Source organism: Tachyglossus aculeatus, chromosome 23, assembly GCF_015852505.1.
Source record: "Tachyglossus aculeatus isolate mTacAcu1 chromosome 23, mTacAcu1.pri, whole genome shotgun sequence".
In the NCBI taxonomy this organism is placed as follows: domain Eukaryota; kingdom Metazoa; phylum Chordata; class Mammalia; order Monotremata; family Tachyglossidae; genus Tachyglossus; species Tachyglossus aculeatus.
Window position 1 is genome coordinate 2352594 of NC_052088.1, and position 23551 is coordinate 2376144.

Sequence of the window (23551 nt, forward strand, 5' to 3'; positions counted from 1 at the left end):
AATAATCATTAACAAAATAAATAGAATAGTAAATATGTACAAGTAAAATAAATAGAGTAATAAATCTGTACAAACATATATACAGGTACTGTGGGGAGGGGAAGGAGGTAGGGCAGGGAGGATGGGAAGGGGGAGAGGAAAGAGGGGACTCATGGATATAGCGTTGGAAGAGGCGTGGAAAAACCAGGATGGGTTTGCTAGGGGAGTGACGGCCTATCCATCGGAGGAGACCTTTAGATGCAAGCTGTTGTGGTTGAGTATTCAGGCAAACTTCAAAAATTTTTGAGACTTCCAATTTGATAACTGAAGGGGAAGTGTCTGTCAGTTGTATTTATTGAGTTCCGACTGTGTGCAGAACATTATCCTAAGCACTTGGGAGAGTACAGTCAAGTATTACAGACACATTCTCTGCCCATGACAAGCTTATAGTAAGTGCTCAATAAATCTGATTGACCTCCTCCTAACCAATTGGTTAAAAAGTAGCAAAATCGACTGATTTATCAGTGTCATATTTATTGAACACTTAGTGTGCCAAGCACTGTACTAAGTGCTCGGGAGACAACAGCGTAATAATATAACAGACACATTTGGTGTACACAATGAGCTTTCTGTCTCAAGGATGAGCTTACATGATCTGACTTAAGCAGCATGATTTAGTGGAAAGAGCATGGGCTTGGGAGTCAGAGGACAAGGGTTCTAATTTTGGCTCTGCTACTTGTCTGCTGTGTGACCTTGGGCAAGCCACTTAACTTCTCTTTGCTTCAGTTACCTCATCTGTAAAAATGGGGATTAAGACTGTGGGCCCCACATGGGACAATCTGATTACGTTGTATCTACCCCAGTGCTTAGAACAGAGCTTGGCACATAGTAAGCGCTTCCCACTCTCCCCGCCTAGGCCCCCGCCAACTCATCCCAATCCAAACCCTCCCTACCCCTCGCACCCTTTCCCCCGCTTCCCACTCTCCCCGCCTAGGCCCCCGCCAACTCATCCCAATCCAAACCCTCCCCACCCCTTGCACCCTTCCCCCTCCCTCCCCTCCCTCGACGGCTGCTGCCAAGTGTGGCCTCTGGAACCCCCGCGCCATTTTAAGTAAGATCGCTTTCATCCTGGACCTATTCCTTTCCAGCTCTCTACTCCTCCTTGCCCTAACTGAAACATGGTTGTCTCCGGACGACACGGTCTCTTCTGCTGCTCTCTCCAGTGGAGGCCTCTTCTTCTCCCACTCCCCCAGGCTCACTGGAATAGGAGGAGGTGTCAGTTTCCTTCTCGCCCCCCAATGTCGCTTTCACACTATTCCTCCTCCCCCTTCCCTTTCCTTCCCTTCCTTTGAAGCCCACATTATTTGCCTCTACCACCCCCTCCAGATTCTCCCCTTCCCCTTTGCCGCTCTTGTGCCACTAACGCACAGCCCTGGATCACTGCCACTGTCCACCTCCTTTGCTGTTATGCTCGAGCTGCCGAATGCTGCTGGCGAAAGTCAAAACACCATGCCAACTTTGTTCACTTCAAGTTTATCCTTTCCTGCCTTAACTCAGCCCTCTCCTCTGCCAGACAAAACTATTTCTCCTCCCTTATTAACACCCATGCCCATCATCCCCACCAGCTCTTTCGTACATTCAACTCCCTTCTCAGGCCCCCGGTTCCTCCCCCTCCTCCTTCCCTCATCCCCAATGATCTGGCCTCCTACTTCATTAACAAAATTAAATCCATCAGGTCCGACCTCCCCAAAAGTCACTCCCCCACTTTCTCCAACCTCCCGGCTCTCAACACTCTCTGCTACTCTCCCATCCTTCCCAGCAGTATCCTCAGAGGAGCTCTCCTTCCTCCTCTCAAGTGCTACTCTGGCCACCTGTGCTTCTGACTCCATTCCCTCTCATTTCATGAAATCTCTCGCTCCACCCCTTCTCCCCCCCTTAACTTCCATCTTCAACCGCTCACTCTCCACTGGTTCCTTCCCCTCTGCCTTCAAACATGGCCACGTCTCTCCCATCCTAAAAATACCCTCTCTTGACCCCACCTCACCTTCTAGTTATCGCCCCATCTACCTCCTACCATTCCTTTCCAAACTCCTTGAACGAGTTGTCTACACGCGCTGCCTCGAATTCCTCAACACCAACTCTCTCCTCGACCCCCTCCAGTCTGGCTTCCGTCCTCTACATTCCACGGAAACTGCCCTCTCAAAGGTCACCAATGACCTCCTGCTTGCCAAATCCAACGGCTCTTACTCGATCTTAATCCTCCTAAACCTCATCTGCCTTCGACACTGTGGACCATCCCCTTCTCCTCAACACACTATCCGACCTTGGCTTCACAGACTCCGTCCTCTCCTGGTTCTCCTCTTATCTCTCCGGTCGTTCGTTCTCAGTCTCTCTTGCAGGCTCCTTCTCCCCCTCCCATCCCCTTACCGTGGGGGTTCTCCAAGGTTCAGTGCTTGGTCCCCTTCTGTTCTCGATCTACACTCACTCCCTTGTGACCTCATTCGCTCCCACGGCTTCAACTATCACCTCTATGCTGATGACACCCAGATCTACATCTCTGCCCCTGCTCTCTCCCCCTCTCTCCAGGCTCGCATCTCCTCCTGCCTTCAGGACATCTCCATCTGGATGTCTGCCCGCCACCTAAAACTCAACATGTCCAAGACTGAACTCCTTGTCTTCCCTCCCAAACCCTGCCCTCTCCCTGACTTTCCCATCTCTGTTGACGGCACTACCATCCTTCCCGTCTCACAAGCCCGCAACCTTGGTGTCATCCTCGACTCCGCTCTCTCATTCACCCCTCTCATCCAAGCCGTCACCAAAACCTGCCGGTCTCAGCTCCGCAACACTGCCAAGCTCCGCCCTTTCCTCTCCATCCAAACCGCTACCCTGCTCGTTCAAGCTCTCATCCTATCCCGTCTGGACTAATGTATCAGCCTTCTCTCTGATCTCCCATCCTCATGTCTCTCTCCACTTCAATCCATACTTCATGCTGCTGCCCGGATTGTCTTTGTCCGGAAACGCTCTGGGCATGTTACTCCCCTCCTCAAAAATCTCCAGTGGCTACCAATAAATCTTCGCATCAGGCAGAAACTCCTCACCCTCGGCTATAAGGCTCTCCATCATCTTGCCCCCTCCTACCTCACCTCCCTTCTCTCCTTCTACAGCCCATCCCGCCCCCTCCGCTCCTCTGCCGCTAATCTCCTCACCGTGCCTTATTCTCGCCTGTCCCGCCATTGACCCCCGGCCCACGTCATCCCCCGGGCCTGGAATGCCCTCCCTCTGACCCATCCGCCAAGCTAGCTCTCTTTCTCCCTTCAAGACCCTACTGAGAGCTCACCTCCTCCAGGAGGCCTTCCCAGACTTAGCCCCTTCCTTCCTCTCCCCCTCGTCCCCCTCTCCATCCCCCCATCTTACCTCCTTCCCTTCCCCACAGCACCTGTATATATGTATATATGTTTGTACATATTTATTACTCTATTTATTTATTTATTTTACTTGTACATATCTATTCTATTTATTTTATTTTGTTAGTATGTTTGGTTTTGTTCTCTGTCTCCCCCTTTTAGACTGTGAGCCCACTGTTGGGTAAGGACTGTCTCTATATGTTGCCAACTTGTACTTCCCAAGCGCTTAGTACAGTGCTCTGCACACAGTAAGCGCTCAATAAATACAATTGATTGATTGATTGATTGATTAAGCGCTTAGCAAATACCATTGTTATTATAAATATTACTTAGAATAGTACTTGATTATCACTTATTGGCCCTAAATTTATCTGGAGGAGAAAATGAGAGGGAGAGACATTGGACAGTTTGGCAGTGGACTATTTTAGACTGTCATCATTATTATGATATTTGTTGACAGCTTATTAGATGTCAAGCACTAAGCACTGGTATTCATTAAGTACTTACTCTGTGTCAGGCGGCAAGTGCTGGAATAGGTAGAGGTAGTACTATAGTCTAAAAAATATTTTAACATGCTTTAGCACTGAGAAGCAGTGTGGTCTAGTGGCCAGAGCCCAGGCCTGGGAGTCAGAAGGACCTGTGTTCTAATCGTGGCTCTGCAACATGTCTGCTCTGTGACCGTGGGCGTGCCACTTCACTTCTGTGCGCCTCTGTTCCTTCATCTGTAAAATGGGGATGAAGACTGTTGTGTGTCCAACCTGATAGACTGGCGTCTATGCCAGTTCTTAGCACAATGCCCAGCACCTAGTAAGTGCTTAACAAAACCGTAAAAAAAAATTATATTCCATTCCATTTTTTGTCAGCTTTTTCATGTCTTTTTTTACCTTGTCTTGACTCCTATACTATTAATTCGGTCCCTAAAATATTACAATGCTAAAAAGTCACCTCTTCTGTAGAGATGTGATCTAGGGAGAAATGCATAAAAAACTAAGTGAAGAAGGTTTCCTTGGATAAAGTATGTCCACTACTTCCGCTTGTCAGTGTTCTACCAGCTTCAAATGATCTGTCGGTCAATCAGTCGTATTTATTGAGAGTTTACTGTGTGCAGACCACTGTATTAAGCCCTTGGGAGAGTACAATATAAAGAGGGGATTTTTTAATGGTATTTGTTAAGGGCTTCCTATGTGCCAGGCACTTTACTAAGGGCTGGGGTAGATACAAGTTAATCAGATTAGACACAACCCCTGTCCCACATAGGGCTCACAGTCTTAATCCCCATTTTACAGATGAGGTAATCGAGGCCCAGAGAAGTAAAGTGACTTACTCAAGGACACACAGCAAACAAATGGAGGATCCAAGATTAGAACCCAGGTCCGTCTGACTCCCAAACCTGTGCTCTATCCACAAACCCATTCCCTGCCCACCACGAGTTTACAGTCTTGAGGACAATTTGTCCTCAATTGGAGTGTCTACAGGGTGCTTTTCGCTGCATAAAGTGCTTGGCAGAGGATGATAGTGGTAGCTTTCTTTTTTAATGTAATTTGTTAAGCAAGAGAAGTAAAGTGATTTGCCCAAGGTCACACAGCAGATGCCGCAGAGCTGAGATTAGAACCAAGGTCCTTCTCACGCCCAGGCCTGGACTCTATCCACTTGGTCACGGAGTTGACAGTGTAGGAGCCCAGCAGAAGAAGTTATAGGGGGATGAAGAAGAGACTGGAAAGAAGTATATATACAAAAAAAAGCAAGTGCTCAAATATAAGTAGCATGGCTTAGTGGGTAGAGCACAGGCCTGGAAGTCAGAAGGACCTGGGTTCTAATCCACCACCATCACTTGTCTGCTGTGTGACCTTGGGCAAATCACGGCACTTCTCTGGGTTTCGGTTACCTCATCTGTAAAATGGGGATTAAGAGTGTGAGCCCCACGTGGGACAGGGACTGTGTCCAATCTGATTAACTTGCATTTACCTCAGTGTTCATAACAGTGATTGAAGACTATACTTTCAGGGATCATTTCTATATTATGTGACTAGAGAAGTTACTCTCCCCCTTCTAGACTGTGAGCCCACTGTTGGGTAGGGACCGTCTGTATATGTTGCCAACTTGTACTTACCAAGCACTTAGTACAGTGCTCTGCACACAGTAAGCGCTCAATAAATATGATTGAATGAATGAATGAATGATATATAGTAAGCATTTAAGTAGTATTATCATTATTACTTGCAGAGATAGAGATGGCCTAGGTGCTGCTGATGTTCTAGGATGGGAAATTAACCTGGGGAAAAACTTACTGGGGAAATCCCCTTGAAGGTGTATGGAGAAGCAGCGTGGCTCAGTGGAAAGAGCACGGGCTTTGGAGTCAGAGGTCATGGGTTCAAATCCCAGCTCTGCCAATTGTCAGCTGTTTGACTTTGGGCAAGTCACTTCATTTCCCTGGGCCTCAGTTCCCTCATCTGTAAAATGGGGATTAAGACTGTGAGCTCCCTGTGGGACAACCTGATCACCTTGTAACCTCCCCAGTGCTTAGAGCAGTGCTTTGCACATAGTAAGTGCTTAATAAATGCTATTATCATTATTATTATTACTATTATTATTATTATGGAGCCCCTCCCCATGAGAGTGCAAGCCCTACATGTGGCAGGGATGGTGTCCAACCTGATTGTATTGTATCTACCCCAGCGCTTGGCACAGTGCTTGACACAATGTCTTATCTTATGCTGCCTAGTTGCCTGCCAACCCATAGCGACACCATGGACACATCTCTCCCAGAATGCCCCGCTCTCCATCTGCAATCTGGTAGTGGATTTTTAGAATTTTCTTGGTCAAAATCCAGAAGTGGTTTACCATTGTCTCCTTCCGCCCAGTAAACTTGATTCTCCACCTTCTGCTCTGTCCCATGCCACTGCTGCCTAGCTCAGGGGAGTTTTGACTGTGGTAGGTTGCCTTCCACTCGCCAGCCACTGGCCAAGCTAGGAATCGAATGGTTATGCCTCTCCTTGACTCTCCCTCCCATAGCAGAGACTGGTAGAGTACTGGAAACTCTCCAGGTGCGACCCTGGTTGGAGGGCTTGACTTACAGTTAGGCCTTAACAAATGATGATAATGATGATAATGATGGTATTTGTTAACCGCTTGCCGTGTATTAAGCACTGTTCTGTTACCACAATTATCATTAATTCATTCATTCAATCATATTGAATGCTTACTGTGTGCACAGCACTGTACTAAGTGCTTGGAAAGTACAATTCAGCAACAAAGAGAGACAGTCCTGGCTCACAATGGGCTCACAGTCTAGAAGGGGAAGACAGACATCAAAAGTAAACAGGCACCAATAGCATCAATATAAATAAATACACTTATAGATACATGTACACTTCAAAACAAGTAAACACATTTACTATTCTATTTATTTTGTTAATGATGTACATCTAGCTTTATTTTTATTTATTCTGGTGACTTGACACCTGTCAACATGTTTTGTTTTGTTGTCTTTCTCCCCCTTCTAGAATGTGAACCCGTTGTTGGGCAGGGACTGTCTCTATATGTTGCCAACTTGTACTTCCCAAGCGCTTAGTACAGTGCTCTGCACACAGTAAGTGCTCAATAAATATGATTGAATGAATGAATGAATGAAAGTAAACAGGCGTTAATATAAATAAATAGAATTATAGATATGTACATATATACACAAGTGCTGTGGGGCGGGTTGGGGGATAGAGCAAAGGGGGCAAGTCGGGGTGATACAGGAGGGGGAGCTGAGGAAAAGGGGGGGGCTCAGTCTGGGAATCATCATCATTATTATGATTACTATTATTATTACTATTATTACTGTGGGAATTCAGAAGGGCTTTACAGACAGGGAGACTTGTGATCCAGTGGATTTGAAAGGGGAGGGATTTCTAGACTGGAGGACAGGGTTGTAGACAAACACATCATTCTACTTGCCTCACAAACCTGTACTCTTGGCCTTATCCTTGACTCATCTCTGTCGTTCAACCCACATATTCATTCAGTCATATTTATTGAGCACTTACTGTGTGCAGAGCATTGTACTAAGCACTTAAATACTCAATCTGTCACCATATCCTGTCGGTTCAACCTTCCCTGCATCGCTAAAATCCACCCTTTTCTCTCCATCCAAAGTGCTACCATAATAATAATAGTAATAATGGCATTTATTAAGCACTTACTCTGTGCAAAGCACTGTTCTAAGCGCTGGAAAAATTGGCAGGGGCAGACCATATTTGTCCAATCCCTCCTTGATCACTGCTGCAACTTCTTCACTGACCTCCCTGACTCCTGTCTCTCCCCACTTCAGTCCACAGTTCATTCTGATGCCCTGATCATTTTTCTACAAAAGCTTTCAGTCAGTGTCTCCCCACTCCACTAGAGCCTCCTGCGGTTGCCCATCCACCTCCACATCAAACCGAAACTGGTCACCATCGGCTTTAAAGCTCTCAATCCCCTTGCCACCGCCTGTCTCACCTCACTGCTCTCCTACTATAGCCCAGCCCACACACTTCACTCCTCTAATGCCAACCCACTCACAGTGCTCCGATCTCCTCGTCTCGCCACCAACCCCTCACCCGCATCCTGCCTCTGGCCTGTTACGCTCTCCCTTTTCATAACCGACAGACGATTACTTTCCCCACTTCAAGGCCTTATTGAAGGGACATCTCCATCAGGAGGCGTTCCATGACTAAGCCCTCATTTCCTCCTCTTCTGCTCCCTTCTGCATCACCCTTGCACTTGGATTTGCTCCCTTTATTCACCCCTCCCTCAGCCCCACAAAACTTACGTACCTATCCATGATTTATTTCTTTATATTAGTGTCTATTTCCACCCCTCCACCCCCTCAGACTGTAAGTGCATTGTGGGCAGGGAACCTGTACCTACTTTCCAATAGCATACTTGCCCTCGTGCTCTAGTACAGTATTCTGCACACAGCAACTGCTCAATAAATCTGATTTACTGATTGAGAGGAGTGTCGAAAATTAGCCACCGCCACACAGTGAGCCGGAGAGGGAACAAAGAGTGTGAGCTGGGGTGTTGCAAGAGAGAATTTTATTGATTGATTGATTCATTCATTCATTCATTCAATCGTATTTATTGAGCGCTTACTGTGCACAGAGCACTGTACTAAGCACTTGGGAAGTACAAGTCAGCAAAATATAGAGACAGTCCCTACCCAACAAAGGGCTCACAGTCTAGAATGGGGAGACAGACAATAAAACAAAACATGTAGACAGGTGTCAAAACCATCAGAATAAATATAATTATAGCTATATGCACATCATTAAGAAAATAGAGTAGTGAATATATACAAGTAAAATAAATAGAGTAATAAATCTGTACAAATATATACAAGTGCTGTGGGGAGGGGCAGGAGGTAGGGTGGGGGGGATGGGGAGGAGGAGAGGAAAAGGAGGGCTCAGTTTGGGAAGGCCTCCTGGAGGAGGTGAGCTCTCAGTAGGGCTTTGAAGGGAGGAAGAGAGCTAGCTTGGCGGATGTGTGGAGGGAGGGCATTCCAGGCCAGGGGAAGGACGTGGGCTAGGGGTCGACAGTGGGGCAGGCTAGAATGAGGCACAGTGAGGAGGTTAGCGGCCGAGGAGCGGAGGGTGCGGGCTGGGCTGTAGAAGGAGAGAAGGGGTGTGAGGTAGGATGGGGCGAGGTGACGGAGAGCTTTGAAGCCAAGAGTGAGAAGTTTTTGCTTGATTCATGGGTTGAGAGGCAACTACTGAAGATTTTTGAGGAGGGGAGTGACATGCCCAGAGCGTTTCTGTACAAAGATAATCTGGGCAGCAGAGTGAAGTCTAGACTGAAGCAGGGAGAGACAAGAGGATGGGAGATCAGAGAGGAGGCTGATGCAGAAATCCAGTCGGGATAGGATGAGAGATAGAATCAGCAAGGTAGCGGTTTGGATGGAGAGGAAAGGATGGATCTTGGCGATGTTGTGAAGGTGAGACCGGTAGGTTTTGGTGATGGATTGGATGTGTGGGGTGAATGAGAGAGCGGAGTTGAGGATGACACCAAGGTTGCGGGCCTGTGAGACGGGAAGGATGGTAGCGCCGTCTACAGTGATGGGAAAGTCAGGGAGAGGGCAGGGTTTGGAAGGGAAGATAAGGAGCTCAGTCTTGGACATGTTGAGTTTTAGTTGGCAGGCAGATATCCTGATGGAGATGTCTCAAAGGCAGGAGGAGATATGAGCCTGGAGGGAGGGGGAGAGAGCAGGGGTGGAGATGTAGATTTGGGTGTCATCAGCGTAGAGATGATAGTTGAAGCCGTGGGAACAAATGAGTTCACCAAGAGAGTGAGTGTAGATAGAAGGGGACCAAGAACTGACCCTTGATGAACCCCTACAGTAAGGGGATGGGAGAGGGAGGAGGAGCCCGTAAAGGAGACTGAGAATGAACAGCCGGAGAGATGAGGCGAACCAGGAGAGGATGGAGTCTGTGAAGCCAAGGTTGGAGAGCGTGTTGAGGAGAAAAGGGTGGTCCACAATGTCGAAGGCAGCTGAGAGGTCGAGGAGGATTAGGAAAGAGTAGGAGCCATTGGTTTTGGCAAGAAGGAGGTCATGGGTGATCTTTAAGAGAGAAGTTTCAGTGGAGTGTAGTGGACGGAAGCCAGATTGGAGGGGGTCTAGGAGAAAGTTGGAGTTGAGGAATTCGAGGCCGCGAGTGTAAACGACTCGTTCTAGGAGTTTGGAAAGGAAGGGTAGGAAGGAGACAGGGCGATAACTAGAAGAGACAGTGGGTTCAAGAGAGGGGTTTTTTTAGGATGGGGGAGACGTAGGCATGTTTGAAGGAAGAGTTATTTATTGAAATAACTCCCACCAACCCATGTATTCCATCTTTCTTTGACTTGGTCTTCATATTGGCCCATCTGTATTGCAATCCAAAGGTCATCTCACTAACTTGCCCTTCAGGAAATTAAATAAGGAATTGAGTCATGAAAACTGAAAAGCATTGAGAGTCTTGCTGCAGTGAAGAATTTCCTGTTGCCATGGTTCTGCTATTGCCAACTTGGGAACAACATGTAAGAGAGACTATTAAAAACCATAAATAGCTTAGTCTCATGAATATTGTGAGTTTTGATTTATGTTCTGCTGTAACCCGTAAGAGGTTTTTTTTTAATCTGTCTTATGAAAATTTTCTTCCCCTTAAGTTCCAATATTACCACAGCCCAAAATGTTGATTTGCTACTCCATTTGTCCCAAGGAGCAGAAAATCACCAATCACGATGCTTTACCTGGCGAATTCACTGCAGTGACTGGAGGAGGAATGTAAAATAAATGTTTCATATAAGGAGTAAGCAGCTGAAGGGTGTTTTATGGGTTTTACGTATTAAGAGCTAAATCTTCATTGTTCAGGATGATGATAGGATGGCTTGATGTTCCAAACCACAGTTAATTCATCGTGCATGAAGATGAGAAAATTGTATACATATGTGTGAATTCATACCTTGGAGGGTTTTTTTTAGTGTGTTTGTGTGTGCCTGTGCACCGAGGTCCCGAATAATTAGGGATAGATAATTCAGAGAAGGATCTGCTGGGAATGAGGAAGGTGAATATCCATTCTAGGTGTGTGATTGGAGACTCTCCCAATGCTAATAGTAGTCATTGGGCCATTTGTGAAAGTGCGTACAGTGAGCAAAGCACTGTACTAAGCCCAGGGATAGATTGGGAGAAACAGCGTGGTTTAGTGGGTAGAACTTCTGGGAGTCAGAAGGACCTGGGTTCTGATTCTGGCTCTGCCACTTGTCTTCTCTGTGATCTTGGGCAAGTCAGTTCACTTCAGTGTTTCCTCGTCTGTAAAATGGGGATTAAGAGTCAGAGCCCCAAGTGGGGATGGGGACTGTGTCCAAACTGTTTAATTTGTTTCTATCCTAGTGCTTAGAACAGTGTTTGGTACATATTCATTCCTTCATTCATTCAATCCTATTTATAAGCACTTAAGTACCATGATTACTATACAAGATAGATTGGAACTGTTCCTTTTCCCACTTGGGGGCTCACGGTTAAGTACAAGAGGGAACAGGTATTGAATCCCCATTTTACAGATGAGGAAACTGAAGCACAGAGAATTGAAGTGACTTGCCCAAGGACACTCAGCTGACAAATGGAGAGAACCAAAATAAGTACTAAGATCCCTGACTCCCAGGCCTAGGCTCAATCCACTAAGCCACGTTGCTTCCTCTCAAGACTTCATCCCACCACCCCCAATTGTGTTATTATTATTATTATTATTATTATTATTATTATTATTATTATTATTATTAATATTTATTGAGTGCTTACTGTTGCAAAGCATTGTGCTAAGAGCTTGGGAGAGTACAATATAACATCAGACCCATTCCCTGCCAACAACTATCTTAGCGTGATGTTGTCTTACCCTTTTCCTGGAAGAGGGTAAAGGGCTCCGAGTATTAACAATCACACTTGGTTAGAAGTGAAGTTTCATATCATGGCCATGTCTTCCTTTTTTTTTTGTATGTGTGTGTGTGTGTGTGTGTGTGTGGTATTGAGCACTTACTATATGCCAGACTCTCTACCAAGCAGTGGGTTGGATAAAAGCCAATCAAATTGGACACAGTCCCTGTCCCAGATGGGGCTCACAGTCTTAATCCTTATTTTACAGATGAGGTAACTGAGGCCCAGAGAAGTAAAGTGACTCACCCAAGGTCACAAAGCAGACAAGTGGTGGATCCGGGATTAGAACCCACATCCTGACTCCCAGGCCCGGGCTCTAGCTACCCACATTATTGTGAAAGGACATGGGGGAAAAGAGGCATCGACTTGCTGTAAAGCCAAATATGCACCCCTGGGGAAATCCATTCAAAGCCTTAAAAGGTATTTTTTTTTAATGGTATTCATTAAGCACTTATTGTCTGCCAGGCAGAGTACTAAGTGCTGGGGTAGAACAGGCTGGACACAGTCCATACTCCACATGGGGCTGAAAGTCTTAATCCCCATTTTACAGATGATGTTACCGAGATCCAGAGACGTGAAGTGATTTGCCCAAAGTCACATAGCCAACAAGTGGCAGAGCCGATTTTAGAAACCAGGTGCTCTGGGTCCTAGAACCAGGATCTAACTGTTGGGCCCTGACACACCCCTAAATCACCAGAAATTGGCAGTTTTCGGTGGTTTAAAATGTGATTCGATTACATGCTTCTGCTTGTTGAAACACGGATAGTTTGCTTTCTGCCATCCATTAGAGAGAAGCCTTTTAAATAAAGGTTTACAAATAAATCAACCTCTGTGTCTTTGATGAAATAGATTGCGTTCTTGTGCCATTGATACTCAACCTACCCTCAGCCTCATAGCACTTATATCTATAATTTGTTCTATTCTATGCATTCATGTCTGTCTCCCCCTCTATGCAGTAAACTCCTCCTTGGGCAGGGAACATGTCCTGCAACTCTATTGTATTGCCCTCTTTCCAAGTGCTTATAACAGTGCTCTGCACATAGTAAGAGCTCAATAACCACCATCGATCAATTGTGGGAAGTGCTATTGTCTTTGATGAACATCTCACTTATTAGGTTAAAAAGGAAAAAAATTGAAGTCTCTTTCTTGGAACAAATTATACCGCATTGATCCTAAGCCAGTGTTTCATGCTATCTGCCAAATGGAAGTGATGCGCTGTTTGAAAGCCAAGAGGATCCTAACGTCAGAAACTACTTTATTGTGGTCACAGAGTCTTCGTTTCTGAGATGATCCTGATTACGCATAGTAGGAAAAGGGTTAGGGTCTAAAAGCGGGTGTGAGGAGAGGGGAACTCTGATGGGAAAGCTTGTTGCTGTCTGCTGCTGCAGTATTAATCAATCGGTGATACTTAACTGAGCGACTTCTGTATGTGAGGGAGAGGCAGCATGGCCTAGTGGATAAAGCACAGGCCTGGGATTCAGAGCGCCTACATTCTAATCCTGGAACTGCCACTTGTCTGCTGTGTGACCTTGAACAAGTTACTTCACTTTTCTGTGCCTCAGTTTCTTCATCTGTAAATGGGGATTAAGACTACAAACCCCATGTGGACAGGGACTTTGTCCCACTTGATTGGCTTGTAGCTAACTACCCCAGCGCTTAATACAGTGCCTGGCACATTGTAAGCACTTAACAAATATTACAGGGTAGGTAGGCACATTCCCTGACCACAAGGAGCTTATAGTCTGGAGACTGAGACATGCATTGAAATAAATTATGGGTTTGCCCATGATTCCTGGAGAGCTGAGGGTGGGGTGAATATCAAGTGCTTAAAGGGTACAGATCCAAGATGTGTAACGGAGAGGGAGTAGGGAAAAAGAGGGCTTAGTCGGGGAAAGCTTCATGGAGAAGGTGGTATTTTAATAATCCTTTGAAGGTGGGGAGAATAATTGTCTGTTTTATATGAAGGGGGTCGGGGGGGACAGTTCCAGATCAGGGGGAGGATGTTGGTAAGAAATTGGAGGCGCGATAGATGAGATCAAGGTACAGCAAATAGGTTGGTGTTAGAGGAGTGAAATGTGTAGACTGGGTTGTAATAAGAAATCAGTGAGATAAAGTAGGAGGGGTGAGCTGATTAAGTGCTTTAAAGCCAGTGGTACCAGAACAATTGCAGATGAAACTAGGGCGTTCTGGGAGAGGTGCGTCTATGGAGTCTCTATGGGTTGAACCCGACTCCACGGCATAAATCAACAACTGCAAGAAGTTTCTGTTTGATACAGAGGCGGTTGGGCAACCGATGGAAGGTCCTGAGGAGTGGGGAGACATGGACTGAACATCATTTTTTTAATAGAAAAATGATCCAGGCAGCAGGGTGAAGTTTGGACTGGAGTGGGGAGAGACAGGAGGCAGGGAGGTCAGCACGTAGGCTATTATTATTAATGTTATTATTTTAATGGTGCTTGTAAAGTGCTTACTCTGTGCCAACCACCGGGATAGTTACCAGAGTTAAGGTGGGATAGGGTAAGTGCTTGGATCAATGTGGTAGCAGTTTGGATGGAGGGGAAAGATTGTTTTCTTAATGATATTGATGTGGGGAAGATAGAACTGACAGGATTTGGTGACACTGAATATGTGTGTTGAATGAAAGAGTTGAATGGAGGATGATGCCAAGGTTACAGGTTTGTGAGAGAGGGAGGATGGTCGTGCTGTCTGCAGTGCTGGGAAAGTCAGAGCGGGGACAGGGCTTGGGTGGAAAGATAAAGAGCTCCGTTCCTGGACATGTTAAATTTGATGCATTGGCAAGACATCCTAATAGAAACGTCCTGATGGTGGAAGGAATTACCAGACTGCAGAGGAGACAGATCAGGGCTGGAGATAGAGATTTGGGTGACATCTACGTAGAGGTGGGAGTTGAAGCCATGGGAGCGAATGAGTTCTCCAAGGAAGTGGGTGGAGATGGGGAATAGAGGGAGACCGAGAACTGAACCTCAGGAGATCCCCACAGTTAGAGAGTGGGAGGCAGAGGAGGAGCCTGCGACAGAAACAGAGAGTGAGCTGCCAGAGAAATAGGAGAACTAGGAGTGGACAGTGTCAGTGAAGCCAAGGTTGGATAATGTTTGTGTGCAGAGCACTGTACTTTGTGCTTGGGAGAGTACAATATAACAGACACATTCCCTGTGCACAAGGAGTTTACATTCTAGAGAACTCTATTTAACTTGCTCTTTGCTCTTAAATGCCCTGATTTTAGAACATATCTAAAATTTGTTATGTTTGTGCACTTGCTAGGAATTGCTAATCTATGAGGCTCAGGAGTTGAAAGTATCTTTTGTATTTTGTACCACGTTCATTTCGATGAGGTTTCTTTGTTTTGTGGAAAGCTTAATAAAAGGAACAGATATAGTCGATTTGTGGAGGAAGCAGCCAACTGCTTATCCAAGAAAATAAACTTAACAAAAACCCTGTCCCTTCATGTATTATTCTACATTACGAACATACCAGATGTCAAAAGACAATCCTAAAACAAGAATCAGGTAATATAAATAATCAAATAAGAGCAGTCCATTTGGATTGATACCCACATCCAGGATTTAACAGTAATAAAATGGTGGCCGACAGACCTGTGAAATGAGTCATAAGATGTATTACGGGAAGAAGCAGCACGGCATAGTGGATAGAGCCGGGGCCTGGGAATCAAAATGTCATGGGTTCTAATCCCAGCTCTGCCACTTGTCTGCTGTGTGACCTTGGGCCAGTCACTTCACTTCTCTGGTCCTTAGTTACTTCAAGTGTGAAATGGGGGTTGAGACCGTGAGCCCCACATGGGACAGGGACTGTGTCCCACTCAATTTTATTGTATTCACCCCAGCGCTTAGAACAGTGGCTGGCACATAATAAGCGTTTAACAAATACCATTATTATTATAATCATTATTATTAATAAGCACTGAGCACCAGTGATTGATTGATTAACTTGGGCTAAATGGATCTTTATGTTTTATCTACCTCTTCTTCAGCTGATTCAACTGGCACTTACTCTCTCTACACTACTTACAAAGACTACGAAATCATGTTCCACGTTTCCACGATGCTACCCTACACGCCAAACAACAAGCAACAGGTAGGAAAGTCTTCGCTGTTTTAAGTTCCAGCCTCATTTCTCTCTCCCCCACTCCCAAAATGTAAGTGGCAGAATTCTGGGATCAGACACCTGTGTCCGCGGCAGGAGGCATGGTACTTTTTGGAAATCGGGAAAGGCTAATGAGCTGAAAACAGATGAAGAGATAGAAATTCTAGGTTAATGGCCAGCTGGGTTGCTCTGGGGATTCGTCATCTGCCTCTCACTCGTGGGGATTGGAGTTTCCAGGAAATGGGAAGAGAACAAACCACAAGAACGGTGATTAGACCTCTGTAGGGATGTGAGCAGTTTGAATTGTATGTGGGTGACATTTTATCTCGGAGCCTCAGTGAAATGTTTCACTGCAGATTGCAAGCCCCGTTTGGTGTTCTTAATTAGAGAGAAACCGAAAAGAAGCAGAACCAGGTCCTTTATCAGAGTCAGTTTTTTCATGGTATTTGTTAAGCACTTACTGTGTGTCAAGCATCGTTCTAAGCACTGGGCGAGACACAACTTAAACGCCTTACATTGTGAACTCTCCTTGTAGACTGTAAGATTGTCATGGGATGGGAATGTGTCTACCAACTCTGTTATACTGTACTCTCCCAAGCGCTCAGTAAGTGTTCAGTGAATATCATTCGTTATCAATCGATTAATCAGGGACTCCATCCCTGTCCCGATTCATCGATGCATCAATAGACAACAATGCCTGGCGTTAAAGACAGCTGCCTTCATAGAAGTGAAGCAGCTTGGCCTAGTGGACAGAGCACGGGCCTGGGAGTCAGAAGAACCTGGATTCTAATCCCCACTCCACAGCATGTCAGCTCTGTGACTTTGAGCAAGTCACTTTACTTCTCTAGGCCTCAGTTACCTCATCTGTAAAATCAGGATTGAGGCTGTGAGCCCCACGTGGGACAGGGACTGTGTCCAACCCAATTTGCTTATATCCACCCCAGCACTTAGTACAGTACTTGGCACAAAATAAGCACTTAACAAATACCATAATTATTATAACTGGAGCCAGACCTGACCTCCCTACTCCCAGTTATCCCCTGCCTCAGTGTCAGCGGGGAAAGGACCTTCAGGCAAGTGAAAACTGCTTTCTGTATATACACACGTGTATATATTTTTATGGTGTGTATTAAGCACTTATTATATGCCAGGCACTGTATTAGGCGCTGGGGTAGATACAAGATAATCAGGTAGGATGCAGTCCCTGTCCAACAGAGGACTCACAGCCTCAATCCCGATTTTACAGATTGAGGCTCCGCCACAGTGGCTCCGCCACTTGTCTGCTGTGTGACCTTGGGCGAGTCACTTCACTTCTCTGTGTCTCAGTTCCCTCATCGGTAAAATTGGGGTTGGGACTGTGAGCCCCACGTGGGACAGGGACTGTGTCCAACCCAATTTGCTTATATCCACCCCAGCACTTAGTACAGTACTTGGCACAAAATAAGCGCTTAACAAATACCATAATTATTATAACTGGAGCCAGACCTGACCTCCCCCCTCCCAGTTATCCCCTGCCTCAGTGTCAGCGGGGAAAGGACCTTCAGGCAAGTGAAAACTGCTTTCTGTATATACACACGTGTATATATTTTTATGGTATGTATTAAGCACTTATTATATGCCAGGCACTGTATTAGGCGCTGGGATAGATACAAGATAATCAGGTAGGATGCAGTCCCTGTCGAACAGAGGACTCACAGTCTCAACCCCGATTTTACCGATGAGGGAACTGAGGCACAGAGAAGTGAAGTGACTCGCCCAAGGTCACACAGCAGACAAGTGGCGGAGCCAGGATTAGAACCCATGACCTTCTGACTCCCAGGCCTGGGCTCTATCCACTACGCCATGCTGCTTCTCATTATGGGCTGATTGTAACACCCACCTACCCCACCAGCAAACCCGAAAGGATCCGATAGCTCAGAGAGCAAAGGTTTGATCAGCTCACCCTCTGACCATTCCAATTCTAAGGCCTGATGACACCAAAGAGGTGGTAGCCTTGGACCAATTGCTCAGTGGACAGGACATCTGTGGAGAAACGGAATGGTTCATTGATTCATTCAATCATACCAAGTGTTTACAGTGTGCAGAGCACTAAACTAAGTGCTTGGCAAAGTACAATACAACAATAAACAGTGACATTCCCTGCCCACAGTAATTGCTTCCATAGCCTTATTCATTTATTTATATAGATGTCTGTCTCCCCCTCTAGACCGTAAGCTTACTGTGGGCAGGGAAAGTGTCTGTTTATTGTTATATTGTACTCTTCCAAGTGCTTAGTACAGTGCCTTGCACACAGAAAGGCTCAGTTCATTCATTCAATCAATTGTATTGAGCATTTACTATGTGCAGAGCACTGTTCTAAGTGCTTGGGAAGTACAAGTCGGCAACATATAGAGACGGTCCCTACCCAACAACGGGCTCACAGTCTAGAAATACGATTGAATGAGTGAATGAACACTCTACTGGACACCTTCTCTCCAGACACAAATGCCTCTGGTCTCTGTGGGCAACCAGATTCAGAACAAAAAGAGAATCATTTCATTTCCCTCAAATTAAAGAGCCTGAAGACAGTGAGCCAATATCCCGGCCTCTGATTCTTATCCAAAGTGGTTAAAGCAGCTGAGGAAATCCAGCTGTTTCCCCAGATCCTCCTTCTCCTTTATAATGATGGTATTTATTGATCGCATAATATGTGTCAAGCACTGTTCTAAGCGCTAGGGTAGACACAAGCTAATCAGATTGGACACTGTCCCATCCCACTGGAGCTCACAGTCTTAATCCCCATTTAACAGATGAGGGAACTGAGGCCCAGAGAAGTGAAGTGACTCACCCAAGGTCACCCAGAAGACAAGTGGCGGAGCTGGGATTAGAACCCACAGTCTTCTGACTCCAAGGCCCATTCTCTTTACATTCATTCATTCAATCATATTTAGTGAGCGCTTACTGCATACAGAGCACTGTACTAAGCACTTGGGAAGTACAAGTGGGCAACATATAGAGACGGTCCCTACCCAACAACGGGCTCACAGTCTAGAAGGGGGAGACAGACAACAAAACAAAACATGTAGACAGGTGTCAAAATCGTCAGAACAAATAGAATTAAAGCTATAAGTACATCAATAATAAAATGAATAGGGTAGTAAATATGTACAAGTAAAATAAATAAAGTAATAAATATGTACAAATATATAAACGTGCTGTGTGGAGGGGAAGGGGGTAGGGCAGGGGGGTGGGGGGGAGGGGAGGAGGAGAGGAAAAAGGGGGCTTAGTCTGGGAAGGCCTCCTGGAGGAGGGGAGCTCTCAGTAGGGCTTTGAAGGGAGGAAGAGAGCTAGTTTGGCAGATATGTGGAGAGAGGGCATTCCAGGCCAGGGGAAGGACGTGGGCTGGGGGTCGACAGCTGGACAGACGAGATGGAGGCACAGTGAGGAGGTTAGCGGCAGAGGAGCAGAGGGTGCAGGCTGGGCTGGAGAAGGAGAGAAGGGAGTTGACATAGGAGAAGACAAGGTGATGGAGAGCCTTGAAACTGAGAGTGAGGAGTTTTTACTTGATTCGTGGTTGACAGGCAACCACTGGAGATTTTTGAGGAGGGGAGTGACATGCCCAGAGCGTTTCTGTACAAAGATAATCCGGGCATCAGAGTGAAGTCTAGACTGAAGCATGGAGAGACAGGAGGATGGGAGATCAGAGAGGAGGCTGATGCAGTAATCCAGTCAGAGTAGGTTGAGAGATTGAACCAGGAAGGTAGCGGTTTGGATGGAGAGGAAACGGCGGATCTTTGCAATATTGTGGAGGTGAAACCGGCAGGTTTTGGTGATGGATTGGATGTTTGGGGTGAAAGAGTGGAGTCAAGGATGACACCAAGGTTGTGTGGGCTTGTGAGATGGGAAGGATGGTCGTGCCCTCTACAGTGATGGGAAAGTCAGGGAGTGGACATGTGGAAAGTCAGTCTCAGACATGTTGAGTTTTAGATGATGGGCAGACATCCTGATGGTGAGGTCCTGAAGGGAGGAGGAGATAAGAGCCTGGAGGGAGGGAGAGAGAGAGAGCGGGGTGGAGATGTAGATTTGGGTGTCATCAGCGTAGAGATGATAGTTGAAGCCGTGGGAGCGAATGAGTTCACCAGTAGAGTGAGTATAGATAGAGAACAGAAGGGGACCGAGATCTGACCCTTGAGGAACCCCTACAGTAAGTGGATAGGAGGGGGAGGAGGAGCCCACGAAGGAGACTGAGAATGAACGGCCAGAGAGATAAGAGGAGAACCAGGAGAGGACAGAGTCTGTGAAGCCAAGGTTGGATAGCATGTTGAGGAGAAGGGGGAGATCTACAGTATCCATCTCAACCAGCCACAAGAAGCCATTGGGATTGCTGAGGTCATGTTTATTTGGTCCAGAGACTTTATAGTAATAATAATAATGATGGCATTTGTTAAGCGCTTACTATGTGCAGAGCACTGTTCTAAGCGCTGGGGAGGATGCAAGGTGACCAGGTTGTCCCACGTGGGGCTCACGGTCTTAATCCCCATTTTACAGATGAGGTAACTGAGGCACAGAGAAGTTAAGTGACTTGCCCAAGTCACACAGCTGACAATTGGCGGAGCTGGGATTTGAACACATGACCTCTGTCTCCAAAGCCACTGAGCTATGCTGCTTCTGAAGACACGTGTGGTAGACACGTTCTGTGCCCACCACAAACTTACAGTCTAGAGGTGGAGCAGACATTAATATAAATCAATGCATAAATAAATTATTCAAAGTATATCCATATTCTGTACTAATTGAGATTTATATTAATGTCTCTCTTCCCCTAGAGATTGTAAGGTCATAGTGGAAATTTGTCTACCAATTCTGTTATATTGTACTCTCCCCAGTGCTTAGTACAGTGTTCTCTGCACACAGTAAGTGCTCAATACATACCGTTGATTGATTGATTTATATTAATGTCTGTCTTCCCCTCTAGACTTAAGCTCATTGTGGGCAGAGAATGTGTCTACTAACACCATTCTATTGTCACCTCCCAAGTGCTTAGTACAATGCTCCCTGCATATAGTAACCGCTTGATAAATCCGATTGTTTGATTTCTGTTAAAGTCTGTCTCCTCCCTGCTCGTCTATAAGCTCGTAGTGAGCAGGGAATGTGTCTCTCAACTGTCGTATCGTCCTCCCCCAAGTGCTTAGTACAGTGCTCTGCTCACTCAATAAATACAATTGATTGACATTAATATCTGCCTCCCCCTTTAGACTGTAAGCTCATTATGGACAGGGAATGTGTCTACCAACAGTGTTGTATTGTCCTCTCCCATCACTTAGTACAGTGCTAAGCACACAGTAAGTGCTCAATAAATACCATCAATTGAAGGATTAAGCCTTTCAGCCCTTCCAACCTAGCTGGGTGACGTCCGACCCCCTAATCAGTGAACCACTGGATAGCAAAACTTATCTACCTCAATTGGGAAGGTAATGGACGTCAAGATTCAGTGACTTCATCTGTAAAATGGGGATTCAGACTGGAAGCCCCATGTGGGACATGGACTATGTCCAACCTGACTGCCTGGCACATAATAAGTGCTTAACAAATACCATAAAAAAGGCTGAATCTTTTCACTCATTAACTAAGAACATATATCCCAAGGCCACCAATGAAAGTTATCACCCTTTTTGTCAAACAGCTGGTTGTCTCCTTAAAGTGATGTCACTGCAATTAAAGGAACAATTTAAGCTAGGAATCTGACCTACTTTGAAATGGTATTAGCAGTGCAGAATGTTATTAATTTCTACATTTCCAGCAAATGCTCCTGAAAGACTACCTTCAATGTAGCTGAGCAAAAGCATTTAAAACGAAGCCAATTAGACCGGCACACAAATCGCACTGTAATTACTTCAGCAGTTTGTTAAAAAAAAAGTCTCTCCTCTCCTGGAGTAATTCCTATTGTGAAAATGCAATCAAGCCGTTGTTATGGAAACCGGGTTTCTGAGATGCAAGGAATTTATCTAATATGTCAGGTATTGCTTAGTTCCAAATTTAAGATGCGATACATTTCTTCCATGTAGTGTCAGAATCTCCTGTTTTCATAGGAGGGAAACATAAGAGCGGTGTTCATTGTCGACGCTAACTCGGCGGATTTCGCTAACGCTCCTTAATTAGGAATGAAGATTTTAAACACATTTGGAGGAGAGAGATAGAGACAGCAAAAGCCGTTTATGATTCTTATTTTCTTTTTCTTTTGTAGCTCTTAAGGAAGCGGCATATCGGCAACGATATTGTGACAATCGTTTTCCAAGAACCTGGTTCCCACCCCTTCAGCCCAAAGAACATCCGCTCTCACTTCCAGCATGTTTTTGTCATTGTTCGGGTGCATAATCCTTGCACTGAGAATGTGTGTTACAGGTAACTATAACAGTCAGTCATTCCTAGTGATTGAGCACTTACTGTGTGCAGAGCACTGTGCTAGGTGCTTGAGAAATGAAAATATAACAGTAAAACAGACACATTCCCTGCCCACCTTGAGCTTCCAGGCTAGAGGGGGAAACAGACATTGATATAAATAATGAGAAGCAGCGTGGCTTAGTGGACAGAGCCTGGGTCCGAGAGTCAAAAGGACCTGGGTACTAATGCCGCTCCGTCACTTCTCTGCTATGTGACTTCACTTCTCTGGGCCTCATTGACCTCATCTGGAAAATGGGGATTAAGAGTGTGAGCCCCCTGTGGGACAACCTGATCACGTTGTAACCTCCCCAGCGCTTAGAACAGTCTTAGTCCCCATTTTTCAGATGAGGGAACTGAGGCACAGAAAAGTGAAGTGACTTGCATAAGGTCACATAGCATAAACATGGCAGAGCTGGGAGTAGAACCCAGATCCTTCTTACTCCCAGGCCCGGGCTCTAACCATTAGACCGCACTGCTTCTCAGTATTGTAGCATCTTAGCTCCACTGCCAGAGAGGGGATGGCGGGGATTGGGTTTACTAACTGTTGTACCTCGTACAGTGCTTTGCGGAGAGTAAGAGCTCAGGAAATAGTATTGGATGATTGATTCATTATAAGCAATCATACATTTATTTACCTAATTCTGTTGGGTGATAAATTGACTGGCAGGATTTAGTGTGGCCTTCCATCCAGTTTTATACAGAAATCGGATTTTCAGCTTTGCTGCCCTCTATGCTGTATGGACCGGATCCTAATCGATCAATCACTAAATAATGTTATGGTTGATATTTTTAAACATAAGCCCCCACCCCCTCACTTCTGCCATAGAGACCCACGACTCCATAGTTGTTCCGTCTCTAGAGAGAGCCGGGAGGGAAACACAAAAGCTTTGGAGCTTTGGAGCAAAGATTCCCCCAATATAAACTGTCTAGGTCATGGCCGATTGGCAAACTCTTCCAAGTGATTCATTCATTCAATCGCATTTATTTAGCGCTTACTGTGTGCAGTGCACTGTACTAAGCGCTTGGAAAGTACAATTAGGCAACAGATAGAGACAATCCCTACCCAACAACGGGTTCACAGTCTAGAAAGGGGGAGACAGATGACAAAACAAGTAGGCAGGCATCAACAGCATCAAAATAAATAGAATAATAAATACACATCATTAATAAAATAAATAGAATAATAATAGTGAGTGCATTT

The 23551-nt window shown here is 45.6% G+C and overlaps 1 protein-coding gene and 1 pseudogene across 1 annotated transcript in view; both read left to right on the forward strand.

Annotated features, from left to right (window-relative positions):
- SIPA1L1 (signal induced proliferation associated 1 like 1) overlaps window positions 1–23551 on the forward strand; it is a 421260-nt gene that overhangs the window by 302328 nt on the left and 95381 nt on the right. The window contains 2 exon segments of the mRNA XM_038765485.1: window positions 15818–15921; window positions 22154–22311. Of these exon segments, the coding sequence (XP_038621413.1) occupies window positions 15818–15921; window positions 22154–22311 (262 nt within the window).
- Window positions 5372–5456, forward strand: LOC119944974 (annotated as a pseudogene).